At 42.2% G+C, this 14,726-nt stretch overlaps 1 protein-coding gene across 21 annotated transcripts in view; it reads left to right on the plus strand.

Annotated features, from left to right (window-relative positions):
* Positions 1–5,296: 5,296 nt before the first annotated feature.
* Positions 5,297–14,726, plus strand: part of ebf3a (EBF transcription factor 3a) — a 136,295-nt gene continuing 126,865 nt past the window's right edge. For 13 of the 21 annotated variants that reach the window (XM_063220844.1, XM_063220850.1, XM_063220845.1 and 10 more), the window contains exons 1-6: positions 5,308–6,003; positions 6,271–6,427; positions 6,808–6,871; positions 7,307–7,362; positions 9,718–9,791; positions 11,394–11,462. In XM_063220844.1, coding sequence (XP_063076914.1) covers positions 5,870–6,003; positions 6,271–6,427; positions 6,808–6,871; positions 7,307–7,362; positions 9,718–9,791; positions 11,394–11,462 — 554 coding nt within the window. In that variant the 5' untranslated portion in view covers positions 5,308–5,869. Of the gene's footprint in view, positions 6,004–6,270; positions 6,428–6,807; positions 6,872–7,306; positions 7,363–9,717; positions 9,792–11,393; positions 11,463–14,726 lie in introns of all 21 variants that reach the window. The other 8 variants (XM_063220831.1, XM_063220839.1, XM_063220846.1 and 5 more) reach the window with 6 other exon arrangements.

Consider the following 14,726-nt stretch of genomic DNA (forward strand, 5'->3'; position numbering starts at 1 on the left):
AGACACAAATAGACAGTATTATTAATAATAATAATATAATAACTTTACTACTACTACTACTACTACTACTACTACTACTACTACTACTACTACTAATAATAATAATAATAATAATAATAATAATAATAATAATAATGATAATGACGAATACGTTCGCACTGACAATGCGCACTGACTTAAAGCATGCCAAATAGTTAAACAAAACAAACCATCGGTGTCAACTGGAATGCGTGATATGTTTTACATCTCCCGGAACAAGCTTTTCACGTTTTGATATATTTCAACTTTTAATTGGAGACTAGATTGTATTAGGACATCTGGACTGACGGTATCAAAGCTGACACCAGCGTCCCAGAGGTTGGTGAAATTTCGGAGTTAATTAGAACGATACATGTTTAATTAAAGCCAATTACAATATCTAAAATGACCTAATCGAAGGCTGTTTCTACAGTGAAGGTGCCCCCAATTCTTTGTTGTTGCATTTTTTCATTCACGCGCACTCTTTAGGCTATATTTCCTTCTGTGTTTAAATCGTGTAAACTCTGGACTATCCACAGTTAATGTTTTCCTCATCAACATGTGTCAGCGCACGTCATGCCTCGTAAGTCAACTGATCCATGCGAACCTGAAATTATGTCTACTTCAAGTGGCGATGACCTCTCTAACTTTTTATTTAATATAATGACTGAATAAAAAGAACAACCCATACGAAGATGGCTATAATCCTTATTCTATAAGACACATTTTAAGCGCTACAGTGATTTAACGAGTTTATAAAAACAATAGGCCTATATTTACTTTCTATACACCCTTCTACTATTTAAAAACTGTTGCGTAAAATCTATTAACAAAGCAAACGAGTCCTCTGAATAAAACAATGCATCGATTCTTGATTGTACAGTAGCCTATGGCTCTGTGGCAGTGACATGCGTGTAACCTACACTGCTAAACGCGACCAGAGGGAGGCGCTCTTTATCAAATTTCAACTTGAAACTGTTATGCTGGCAAGTTCAGCGTGAACCTGGCTTTGTGTTGCCTTTGGAGCAAGTCATTTGGACTTTTAGTTTACTTGCATTTCAACTTTCCCCCATCTTTGTTGTTTGATTTTGCCTATCTTGGAAATTAAAACGTATATTAAAAGTCAGACAGCCCGTGCTGCAGATAGTGCTTCGTGCAGCTGTTGGCGTCTGGGTTCATGCAAACTAAAGTGTTGTTAATAAATTGTAAACATACAACATACGCCATTTGTTTGGCTGAACTTTAACTGCGACATGAACGAAGATGTTGTGCTTATCCAACACATAGCTCTACTTTCACAGATGGTGGGTAACCTACCTAATCCATAATTGTAAACAACGGACGTTTTATATCTGACCTGTTTATGAGATACTTAAAAGGTCAAGAAGGAATTCAATCATCGTGCATCAGGCAGTGGGTGCATATCACAGGTTAGGCCCTATTTGTCACAGTTGTCATATTGGTCATCTGTCATATTTCCACAGTGTACTTCGATTCAAAAAGTTCTCTGTTCTGCTGTTTTCTAGAGTGCCCTAAAATCCGCGCACTCAAATCAACAGAGAGAGAGAGCGCGCGCGAGATGTGCGTAACACAATGCGTAAAGGCCTTGCGAGTGAGTTCAATAATGGAAACCTCTGCTCTGTCTCACGAGAAAAGTCACAGGGAAGACCCACAGTATTTTAATAAGAAAAGTATCATTAAAATAACCCGTTCATCGAAAATCAGGGTCTCATTTACAAATTAATAGCAGTGTAAATTCAACGTCGGCTTTCAACTTGACCTAAAATGCTTCGAGCGTAATTTTCCTCAAACGCGAATCTATGGCCGCGCACCGGGGACGCACACAGCTTAGGCGTGTTTTGTCTGCTGGAGTATCAAATGTGATAGTTGTCATTGATTAGTTAAGCATAACTTGAATAGAACTATAGCTTTGAGGCACTCAAATTTGAATATGACAGATGAGGCCTATATGATGCAATGCCATAAATTAACGTACAGGCCTACGCTCCGTATTGTGTCGCTTTCAATCTTGTTTTTCCACAAATTAAAACTTTCTTAACGCCTTTTTTTTTAAAACGGATCTTTCCATCATCAACTGTGATGTAATTGGGAAATCAGTTCAGCTCGTTTTCGTTTTGTTTTTTTTAACACAAGGATTATGGTGTTATTGTAGCCTGCAGCCGGAGCTTGAACCTCACTGTAACGCGCTGACTCGATGCTCATCTCTCATCCTATAATGTGCAGGCAGCGGCCGCGTCTTGAGTGGCGACTTGCCGCCTCGGCCGTGGAGAGACTGGAGCCGCACATAGGAAATGGGTGAAATGGGTGTATATTTAAGCTTGCTCCATGCGCTGGTATGATGTGCAGTGCAGTGCAGGGAGGACAGCTGGGCAATGGCCATCTGACTGACTTTGCCTTGACATCTGGGAAACCCACTGGTGTGCGGCACGCGAATCGGTTGATGTCGCTATTTAAATGCAAATTTGTGGGGGATCATTGAAGCCTCACCCCGTAAATTCACACAAAAGGAACACTTCACACACAATAAGGAGGAGGGTCGTTTCTTCGGGAGGTCTTGGCAACAGCAAGCAAATCTTATTCAAAGCCACACACCTTCTGCATGAGTAACTTTCCTTTTGTCCAGCACCTACTATTAGCACACTTCCCAAAATAAGATCTAACACTGAGAACATAACATTTACATTTCTACTACAGGCTCGTGTAATTTGTTATATATACTAAATAATACTTGTGTTATTATTATTATTATTATTATTATTATTATTATTATTATTATTATTATTGTTATTATTATTATTATTATTATTATTATTATTATTATTATTATTATTATTATTATTATTATTATCTGTTGCTATTTTGACATTGTGACTGTATTATCTAGTCATTAAAAAAACAGTAATGTATTAATAAATACTATATATTCATTTTTCTTTTCTTTTCATGTAAACTTACTCCTTACAGTTCGGAATTGTGGCCGTGCCGTGAGCACAGCTGTGTCTATGCGCAGTAGGCGATGCAAGCCAGTATGTGACCGTCCCCTGCCCGCCTTCATCACATACATCACACACCAAACTACTCTGCTGCCATTGTGAGGAAAATTTGAAAAAAAGAAAAAGTTTCTTTTGTCCGAGTTTGTAATCTTGATTTCTTTAGCCTATGCGGAAGCCTTTAACAGGAGTCAAAAGTAAAAACTTGGTGAATTAAAAGAGCGCATTTTCCACGCTTTGGATCCAGCACCAGATGATCCTCGAAAATGAGCTGAAACAGATTCAGGCTCAGCGCCTGTTGTGAAGAGCAGCTGATTCCCCTATTTCTGTCCAGATGGCTTCTGAACACAGATTTGCATTCATTTTCGCCTAATATCTTCCAAAATAGAGGGGCAGCTGCATTTGTTGTCAAATAAGGTTTAAAACTCCTTTTTAAGACAGGATCGTTACCTACGTGATGGGGTTGTCCAACTTTCCCCTCTTTTTCAACAATATCAGCTTTAAAATGACTTGTCTTGGTTATCCGATGGAGATCAGACTAATCTACACAGACACAGTAGTCTAAATATAGAGTAACTTTCGGAAACACTAAACGTTGCCATATTACGCACACATAGTCTATGCACACCATGCAGTATTTTAAAAGCATAAGCAGCGTGTTTATATTCTACCCTAATTAATGGAGTGTTTAATCGCCGTACACGTGCACACAGATCATGTCATTTCAAGAGAACACCACCGGTAACTGAACACATATACGCCCTTCCATGCGCCTTGATAAACAGGTTACACGTGCGTCATGTCAAAAATAAAACTTTGAAATACACGATATTTTCAGTCATTAAATTTTACACATCTTTTTGAACGCCTAATCTTATTTACTAAAGTAATCATGAAATATAATTTTATTATACTTACGTACTTAATTAGACGACCAGGCAATGTAATGGATTTTGAGAGGAGGCAGGAGCAACAGCTTTGATAATTCACTTATCTTTGGCAATAGTCATTAACCCCCAACACCAGCAAAATAGATTGCTCTCTAAAACACATCTCTCTTCCCTTCTACGTCCCCCCATCCCACCCCTTAGTGCACAGGGCTGCATGCGAGTCCCCTGATAACCCAAGTCGGACTTCGATTTTTGCCGATTAATTAAAATATGAACATACACACCCTGACAACGGGCAACATGACTCCTCTACCTCGCAACCCTTACCCCGCCATGTAGCAAACTATATACCAGATATCCCATTTACAAATATTGTATGTTTTACAATAAAATATATGCCCGGTCCGCGACACAGCCGGAGAGGTTGGACACTGCATCCTCCATCCTCCAAGTAACTTTGCGCACAGCCGAGGAGGAAGCGCACCAAAATTAACTAGAATTATCGCCCACTGAAAAAACTGTATGAAATCGCTTGTGTCAAGACCACAGTTTTGGTTTAATAGGGAATTACATAGCATGCGCTGAGGCGTGGGCAATGAGGCTGCAGGCTCTCCTACAGCGCATGCATCAGAGAGGAATTTCCGCGTATTTTTTTCAGTGATAATGAATATCAGTAGGAAATATGCAAACGCTTTGGGACATCTGTTTTAGTCCGAGTCGCGTAGCCTACATTGCAACGTGTTGCTGGACGTTATAAATCTAGTGCTTGTCCGTTGGCAGTGCTAAAAACACTGTTTTACATTAGTGCCTAATAGGGTTCTTCCCAACCGTGACTGACATTTGAGTGTCAACCTCATTGAGCGTCTAATATGGGAAGCGATGTTTTGATGTGATACCTAAATCACAGTGCGCGCAATGCTCTCGCCCAGTGATGCATTGTAAACTCCAAAGTCCAAAGCCTCTTTCAACAGAATAACTACAGTGCCACTCTGGTGTTGTACTTTTTTGGCACGCCGTGTTCTGCTTCTCACATGCAGCAATAACAAGAGAATCGCGGCATAACGTACCTGCACTAAGTCATAAAGTATTCCTAACAACATTAAAGCAACATCGCGAAATGGCCGTGCGTTTTTTGGAGAGGGACTAGTGTAAGTCTTACGTCTGTAACTTAATAAAATGTCATTCCATTGGAGAACCTTGTCTATTATGAAAGGAAAGTAGCGATGTGCCTCTCAGGTTGCAGGCATAGTAGTGGTGTGGAGCACACTCCCAGATTTGAGCACGGCCAGCGACAGGAATTGTCAGCCTTCCATATTTGGTCAAAGCCACGCCCAGTTGCGCGTCACATTCTGACAGTGTGCATCCCGTGGGTTTAGAGTTTTGGCTCCCGGGAAAGGTTCCATTCCTAGGGGATAGAGGGCTGAGTTTTGTATGCTTCCATCCATTCTGCAAGACGCTAAAGGCCCCTCATCAACCTCTCCTGTGTCCGGGAACACCTCCATGGTAATCATTTTTTCGTTTATTTGTCTTTTGGAGCTGGAGCGCCTTGCCAGAAGTGGTCGATTCAGCAGTGTCCCGAAGCTTTTTTGATGCTGTTGTAGGATGACACTAGCCTAAGAGCATCAACACATCACAAAGTTACAAGAAATGTTTTAGTGATTTGAAAAGAAACACCAACAATATCCTGATATTTGAGCGACTTGTTCGGCGAAAGGATCACGGTCCAACAAGCAAAGAGGCTTCAGATTCCTACTCAGTAAATTCTTCATGTCGTGCCAACGCAGGACGAGTTGAGGACGGAAACAAGACTTGCGAACTGGGTTTTCTTGTTACAAATCAAGAAGGAACTCTTCCTGGTGTGTCTTCGAGATTCTCGGAGACAAGACGCAAGAAACGCGTTTTTAATTTCACCTTTTTGGCTGGAGCTGTTGTGCAGGCAAACTGTTTCTAATGTTTGGGATTCAGGAAAATATACCTCGAGGAGGGACGACTATGAAAGAGGAACCGCTGGGCGGTGGGATGAATTCGGTCCGATCGTGGATGCACACAGCTGGGGTAGTGGATGCTCAAACTGCCGCCCAAAGGTACGTTTGCCAAAACATCCGATTTTTAATGCATTTCTCAGATCGACCCTAAATCCCCACAATGCCATGTATCAATTACAATCTCCCAGTGCACCTCTTCAGCCCCTTTCCCTCCGTGCATTACATCATATTACTGTTAAAGTGACAAATCAAGAAATCTCCTGTCTCTAAAACGAGCTTTCGCCATCTCCAATGTTTTCATTAGCTGCATCTATCTCAAGTGTATCTCCCTATTTAACCGAGATGGTTTCTTGTTTTTCCCCGCAGCGGTGTGGGTTTGGCGCGGGCACATTATGAAAAGCAACCGCCATCCAACCTCAGAAAATCCAATTTTTTCCACTTCGTCCTGGCTTTGTATGATAGACAGGGACAACCCGTGGAAATCGAAAGGACCGCTTTTGTGGACTTTGTGGAGAAGGAGAAAGTAAGCGTTTATGGTGTTAATTTCACTTCAACTTGGGCACTTCACACTACAGAACTAGGTCGGGGAGAACACACGTGCACTCACTGTTGATAGGGGCTGCTCGCAGATGTCAAAGCTTACCTCACATCACTTTTTTCACTTTTAACTTTACTCTTTTCACACAATACACACGAATGTCCTTATTCACACAGCACTAATATTTGCATAGATATTCAAAGTATGGTACTGAAATAAATTTTAATCAGATATGCATTAAACACATTTAATACAAAATAAAATAAACACTCATACAACATGTGTAGTAGGCCTAATACTCATACAACATGTGTAGTAACAGTGGAAAAGTTCAATCCTTTGATTGAGACATTGCTTATTTCCAGGAACCAAACAGTGAAAAAACTAACAATGGGATACATTACAAACTCCAGTTATTGTACAGCAACGGTAAGTGTCAATTATCAAAACAGATTCTCACTAGGAATTGTAACTCATTTAAAACAATAATAAAAACATTGTACCAGCAAATAAAAGGTCAAGGGAGCCTAGATTGACTTTGACACGCTGTTTTATCACAGTTAAATACTCGTGCGTAATTTGCTTTTTGCCTATTAATGCATAGCCCAATTCCTTACAGTAGCTCTCAAACAATGAGAGTATACAATGGATTACTTTTTTTCTCTACATTTTATTTTTGTTGTTTTCCACTTTCATTTAACAAGAGATAATGTAAATTCATATAGGCCTTTCTTTATTTCTATGTCGCCAATTTGTGCACCATTGCCTGAACAAAAAAGCATGCGACGTGAAATTAACCATGGCACGTGTATTTCTTTTAATGATCATTAGACAATTAAATCAACACGCGGCTTCTTTTTACAGGCGTCAGAACAGAACAGGACCTTTACATACGATTAATTGATTCCATGACAAAACAGGTAAGTCACTTTTATTATTGTACTTTCGCATAGCGTGGCTGACGGGGAACAGCACTTGCTTTCACTGTCCTCTAAAAAAATAGTTTATATATTTGGGATGTCAATTGAATATTATAGGCCTACATAAAAAAACACAGGGCATTGTTTTGTATAGATTACCAAACCATTGAAATATCTCAAATCAATGTCTCAAAAACAAAAAGTGAATTGTGCATTTTCAGATTTTTTTTATTGCTAATTTTAAAGATATGACCTGCATCTAATTTTTTTCCTCCATGGCGAATAATGTGTGTGGCGTCAGATGAGCTAAAACACCTCACCCAGGCCCCCATTATGCAGAGTCTAAGCTCCAGGGGTCTCCCCAATCCCTCTGTTTCTCTGGCATTTAATGCTGGACACATTTGTGTTATTTTGGGTGCTGCGCTTGGCGCGTTTTTTCCCTGTTTCATTTATCTCATTCGGTATTTGCATTTCTAGAGTGGTCATATTGTAACCACGAGATAAGTTGCTGTTGTTAATTTGGTTTTAAAGATGGTGTTATTGGCCCGCCGGTTAAGTGGTGTTGCCGTGCTCGGTAACTGTTGTGTTCCATCATACATGAGCGCCTTGTTAGCTGTGCCATTGGCTTCAAGTTCTTTTTTTAGGCCAGGATGGTCACCATTACATTTAGCCCAAGTAACTTCAGCAGGAGCAAAGGAAAACTATTTGAACTTAATTACCACCCAGTTGTACTATTGTGCTTGAATAATTTGCTAATTGTCTGTCACAGCGAGTAGGTTGTTCAGTGGACACCATGTGTCACTAAATCCACTTGGTTGACAGCATTCTGTGATTCTTTTTTTTTCTGTTGTCTACTGCAACTGACCGAATACGGATGATGGTTAACTCTTTGCTTTTAGAAGAGATGCCTTTAAATACGGATGTGTTTGATATTGTCTCGCACCTTTCTGTTTCTTGGCAGCTCTAATTCAACAGAAAAAATAGCGTTTAATCTCCCATCTCGGTGATGCGGTCTGTATATGATCAAAGAGTCAATGGCGCTGAACAGTCAGTTTATGGATTTCCGTACCTTCAGGAGAGGGGAGGAAAATAAATCACAGCAATATGCATGGCCTAACTATGTTGTTGCCCACGCGACACATCTAGATGCGCGCACACACAAGTTATGCACACCGCAAATAAAATAAGATGCATTTTTAATACATATTTCCGGAGCGCATGAGATTTCAACATTATTTTGTCGCTTGTGTCATACGTTTTTTATTATCATTATTTTATTTCTTATTATAATTATTTTACTATCATGGTGGGCCAATGTGATATCACGCGTCTTTTTTCTTTTATGTTAGCTTTATTCCTTTTGCTTTTTATTTGCTCGGCTACATCCAGTGGAACGCCCCGCGTTAATGAACTGGTATTTTTTTTCCTTCCGCCGCGGATTTGCTTTTGTACTGGAGCGCATGCAGTCCGCGCGGTAGTCACAGGCAGGCAGGCGGGCGCGTTGGAGTGTGCTGTAGCTCATCATAGACACGGGAGAGGGAGGGAGAGGGAGAGGGAGACCGGAGAGGGAGACCGAGCTGAAAAGAACTGAAGGCGGGCGGCGCGCACCTACAGCTTTACGCCATCTGTTTAAGCCAATGCTCAAAAATTACTCAACCATACCCCCGACACCGCTTTTTATCCAAAGAAAAATCATTGTTAGCGCTCAAAATAAACAACAGATTGCCCATTAGCACTTTCCCCCCAAATATCTGCCGATTATAACCACGTTGATGTATACGGTTATGGGTATTATTTACCGTGGCCATCTGCATCTGAAAAGCATTATGTGTGTCAGTTCTTCAACCGCTGTAAGATTAAAAAAATGTTTTAGGTCCAAAGTCTAACCAAGTCACATTGTTGTTGTTATTGTGTTTGTCTGACATTGGTGTGTATGATCGTCCTTAACTGCCACAGTGTCTAATATTATTTCAAAGCAGTAGGCCTATATTTTTTTAGTGTCTGCATTTATGCATCTGACCGCGAACACCAAATAGAACACGATTGGTCTATAGGCCTATTTTTGTTATGATACCACACAGTGTCTTTGTTTTATTTATTTAACATCAAACAGTTAAAAAATGCAAACTGTTAATAAAATAACTGATAATAAAACTGTTAATAAAACTGTTTAATATAATTGCTAAAATTATTGGCATTATTTTGTATGCAATGTCACATATATTTGTCGGGGGCACCTTTAACGTTTAAAACATGCAACCTTTCCGTCTTAGTTATCCTTGCCTGCAACTCTTTGCATATGAATCTTTACCAGCCATGGTCTGATATATGCATATCTTTCCTCTTTGTTTCAAGGCTATTATTTATGAAGGCCAAGATAAAAATCCAGAAATGTGCCGTGTCCTTCTTACACACGAAATCATGTGCAGGTAAGATACAGCGTCTCACTTCAAGAACTCACCCTTGTCATACCGCCACGCTTTCTGTCACTACTTAAAATTGAACGGTTATTGTTTGCATTAGCTATCCTCATCGCCCAGCATGCTGCGCGCAACCGCGTGCTCTTTCTGCACTTAAAAAGACATATGCGTCATGGTTATTGTTGGTCAGCCTTATTATTTCTTCAATAATTTCTAAATGAGTGTTGGTTTGTTATATTGCAAGCAACCTAATGTGTTGCTCTTAAAAGCTTCAGGCCCCTCTAGCCTTCCTCTCCGCTGGGCCCACAGTGCATTTTGTGATAGCCAGCCACTCTGCTAGTTTTTTGTATGTTGAGGCTGTGCGAAAAAGAAAACGGGTCGTTGATGACATGGAAGTCGAGAACGCATTTGACTTGACGCCCGACTCGAGTAGAGGGGCATTGAAATGCGCAGACATGCATCCCTCGGCATTCTCTGAAAACGGAAACAGCCTGGTGAGCCAGTCACCTCTCACTTCAGAGAGTTGAGAGTTGATGCGCGTCTCTTCTTGACGTAGGTCTCGTTGCTATGAACGCGCCAAAGCTGTAGCAGCGATTAATGCAAAGAATGCCACATCTCCGCTTTATGCAGCACGTGTGGACTATGCCGTGAATTTTATCTTGTGGACCATGGGTCATTTATGAACCCCGCCTGTAACAAGTCGCTCACTCAGGGGGACAAAGACCTTCCATATCTGTCATTTCCCCATGCTGCAATACAGCAATCACAGTCTTATTATTACATCTTAGGAAGTGTAGGCTATGCTTTACAGTTAAGATTCCTGTCAGCCCTATCAGAGTAAAGAAGGGAATATGCTGGAGAGCCATAACATGGATAATGGACTTCAGGTAATAACTTTAGTTGTCAGTTTCGAAAAGCTGGTCGTTTGGAGATGCACACATTGTACAGAAGATTTTAAACAAAACACAAGAAATGTGATGTCTTACTGTAATTTCATCATTAACTCGATGTACTATTACGCAATCACCAGTCTGACTATGTAATGTGCAAGCATTATCACCACTTTGTATAAGATTGATGCAGGCTTTTGGGCTTGTAATTAATAAAATGCCCCACAGAAAATATACTGGTTGAAGGTGGCATCTTGCATCCTTCTCCAGAAATAACAGCTTGACAATTAGAGGTAAACAAAAGCTGAAGCTGTGAAAAGTTATTCCCCTGCCTCCTGGCATCGCCTCTTCTCAGTTCACTGCTAAGGCAAACACCACAACATGTTGTTTTCCATCTTTTAGCTGCAGTGCATTGCTAGATGTTTACACGGCGCGATGCTCTGCAAGAGCCACACCAATCAACAGCGGCAAACATGTCCATGATCATCAAATAGTCTCATGAATGATTTGGTGGTGGTGTCGGTGGTGGTGGTGTTGGTGGTGCGAAGGTTTTGTGGGTGGTAGTGTATGTGAGGGGGTTTGTGGAGGGGTAAAAAATACACCACCGCCAACTAACCATTGCACGCTGCAGATTTTTAAGCAAGATGTTTTGAAAAGGCTTCACTTATGAACCCTCCATTTGACAGTCATATTTCCTCCTTTTTCTCTCCTTGCATCAAAGCCGGTGTTGTGACAAGAAAAGTTGTGGGAACAGGAACGAGACACCTTCAGATCCGGTCATCATCGACAGGTAAGAAGGCATCATGTTTTAATTTTATTCTACATTTTATTTTCCACGTGTTTTCTCCGTATAGTGTCCTTAAGATACATGGCTCATGTTGTTGTTGTCGTCGTCGTCCTCCCGATTCTGTGCCACGCTGGAGCTCCCCGCCTGCTCCAGTGCTGTTTGTTGTTGTGCGGCGTTGTGAGGCACAGGTGGGTTGACGTGGAAACCTGGTCGTCTCTGTGGGGATTCAGTAATTGCTTGCGAGTTGTCAGGGGAAGCAGTTTGGTCGGCCTCTCCTCTCCTCTCCTCTCCTCTCCTCTCCTCTCCTCTCCTCTCCTCTCGTGCTGTGAGGAGCAGTTTACTACCTAGCGAGCTGCTGGCTTTCATTTCAGACGGCTTGTGTATTGTCTTCATCCTCATTTGTTAAAAAGGTGTTTTTATTCGGTTCGGTGTGCCTTCATTTGATTGCCATTGTTAGCTCTTCATATACTCTTTGTGCTCTGATAGTCATATAGAAAGAAGAACACATCACATATTGTTGTTCTATATTAAAGTTTGTAAAGATACAGAAGCTCTCGTGTCTGAATTTGGTGCCAATATTAGGTTGTCTTGAACTAATGGCTGTGGTGGCTACAGTGAGTGTCATTGATGCTCAGGTAATATATTCACGCTGTTAAATCATCTCCAACACATTGCTTTTAAAAACTCCTGTTGTGATTTTTCCTTCAGGTTTAAACAATATAATTATTATTATTATGAGGATCGTTGCAATGCTCATGGTGGAAACAGTGTGCTGAAGATTTTTAATTAAACCATCGTTTGCTGTTAATATCTGACATACTATAAGCCAGGCTGAGACGAAGACAGTGTTTGCGATTGAGGCTCTTGAGTGTGTCAGTGAGGTAGAACAAGTCCACCTTGCTTCATAAATCCAGCAACCCATGTTGGCCCCACATGTCGTAAAGGACCATGAACCCACGGTGCCTGATGCCAGCGGGGAGAGGAGAACGCACCGGGCCTTGTGAACTGGCAGCGAAAAGGCAGCTTGGGTATTTGACAGACCTCACAGTTGCAAAAAGTTGTTCTCCCTCTCTCACTCTCTCTCTCTCTCTCTCTCTCTCTCTCTTTCTCTCTCTCTCTCTCTCTATCTCTCTGAGGAAGAGGAGGAGGAGGAGGAGTGCTGTGCTGTCTGCAGGGTCGAAAGTGAAGCCGGGAAGAGTAAAAGATGACGAGTTGTTAGGAGGGCCGAGCGAAATCTGCGCCACCAGTGGCCGGATAGCAATGCTAATGTTTGACTAGCTGAAATAGCTGTTTGCTTTGTGGAGAATGTTTGGTATCTGACAGGGAGAACATCTTTCTTATTAGTAATCAAATAGGCCCCACCAGTTGCCGCTGTCAGTCAGGCAGGCGGGCGGGCGGGCGGGTGTGTGTGTGTGTGTGTGTGTGTGTGTGTGTGGGGGGTTATGCCCACCACTGGAAAATAGCTCGGGGCTTCTGCTGAGGGCTGACTTTATGGAAAGAATCATATGCTTTTCTGGCGGCATGTATTTTACATTGTTGCACATCGTGCGGTCATAGTGTATGCGACTCTTTTGGGTGTCTCGTTACCGTTACGGGAGAGAGGCAACACAAATAACGCTCAGCTCAGTAAGTTTCCCCCCTCGCTCTTCTTGCCGCGCAGGAAGTCAACTGCTGCTGTGTAATTTTAAACATCTTTACCCTTTAAGTAGTTTTTAAACAGTGTGCGGTAAAGCATTAGTTTGCATGAATAGCAAGATGTACAGCAGAGAGTATATTCAGAAGCTCCTGAACAGATTTACAAGTGTGCCCCCTTAGTGTGTGTGTGTGTGTGTGTGTGTGTGTGTGTGTGTGTGTGTGTGTGTGTGTGTGTGTGTGTGTGTGTGTGTGTGTGTGTGTGTGTGTGTGTGTGTGTGTGTGTGTGTGAATGGTAATAGGGAGGCAGGCAGGGGTTAGATTTATGTGCTGCGTGCCTCCACTCTGTCCCCTGTAATAGGGGAGTAAAGAGGGGTGTGTGTGTGTGTGTGTGTGTGTGTGTGTGCGTGTGTGTGTGTGCGTGTGTGGGTGTGTGTGTGTGTGTGTGTGCGTGTGTGTGTGTGTGTGTGTGTAATACGGGAGTTCAGGGGGGTTTGTTTTGGTACGACACACAGGAGATAAAACATGCATCACTTCCTCCCCCCGGTGCCTGGGAAGTCTGCAACATGAAATCTCTTTACAGGGAGACGAGAGGGAGAGAGCGGCAGGCAGGCAGGCCACTGATACAGTCTATAGCTGTTTCTGCCTTCAAAGTGATATAAGGTGAACACTTAACAACAGGGCGTCATTGATATTTAACACATTTGCTCTTCCTTCAAATTGCCTCTCTATTGTATTGTTGCTAAATAGAGTCGAGCGTATCGCGTGTCCGCAGGCCTTTTGTGGTTCAATCTGGCGAACAATGAGTGTAATATAAGTAAAATAGGAAAAGGGAGTTACAGTGGAGAGAAGAGGAGAGGAGGATTGGATCCCATGGACTGGGGGAGAAAAAGGGAGAAAAGCCGGGGATATTGTCGTAAGTTCAAACAGTGGATAAAAAAGCTCACATTTTCATTGTGGCGCGGGTGAATGGGAGCGGAGTATCGTTTTCATAGCGGAGCAGAGAGCTGTGCTGCGTTCGGTGGAATCACAATAGCAGATGTTCCTCATTAGCCGGCTCCATTGTCTGCGTATCACAGCTATGAGCGGATGATTTTATCCACGTTGCACCCAGAAAACGCTCTCACTCACTCACTCAGCAAGCGAATGACTGGTGCAGCTGAGCTACACTGGATCCCTTAACCGACTGTAGTGCAAATACATGTGGGCGCGGAACAGAAACTCCCAAAAAGCTGAAAGAGATGGAGGAGTAGCAGGAGAAGAAAAGAAAAACACACGCACACACACTCACACACTCAGTCACACACATTATGTACCGCTTTACAGTCTCGCTGTTATTCCATTAGACTGCTCTGTGGTTTTTGTTTGAGTGTCACACGTGCATCATTATGAATGGCCCCTATATGATCTTCAAGTTGCTCTTGGCATGTGTCAGAATGTATGTTATGGAAATGGCAGTGCATCCCATCCGTGTTTGCTGTTCTCGTTGGGGGCGAGGGCTTGTGTATCCGCGCGCGGTGCGGTGCGGCGCGCTGGGCTGAGGGAGGGAGGCTGCGAGCGGCCTGAAAGGGCTGATTGTTGAGGCAGACAAGGGAGGTCCGATTACGTTACAATCAAAACATTTTACTGCGATCC

The sequence above is a fragment of the Engraulis encrasicolus genome, chromosome 17, assembly GCF_034702125.1.
Source record: "Engraulis encrasicolus isolate BLACKSEA-1 chromosome 17, IST_EnEncr_1.0, whole genome shotgun sequence".
Classification (NCBI taxonomy): Eukaryota; Metazoa; Chordata; class Actinopteri; order Clupeiformes; family Engraulidae; genus Engraulis; species Engraulis encrasicolus.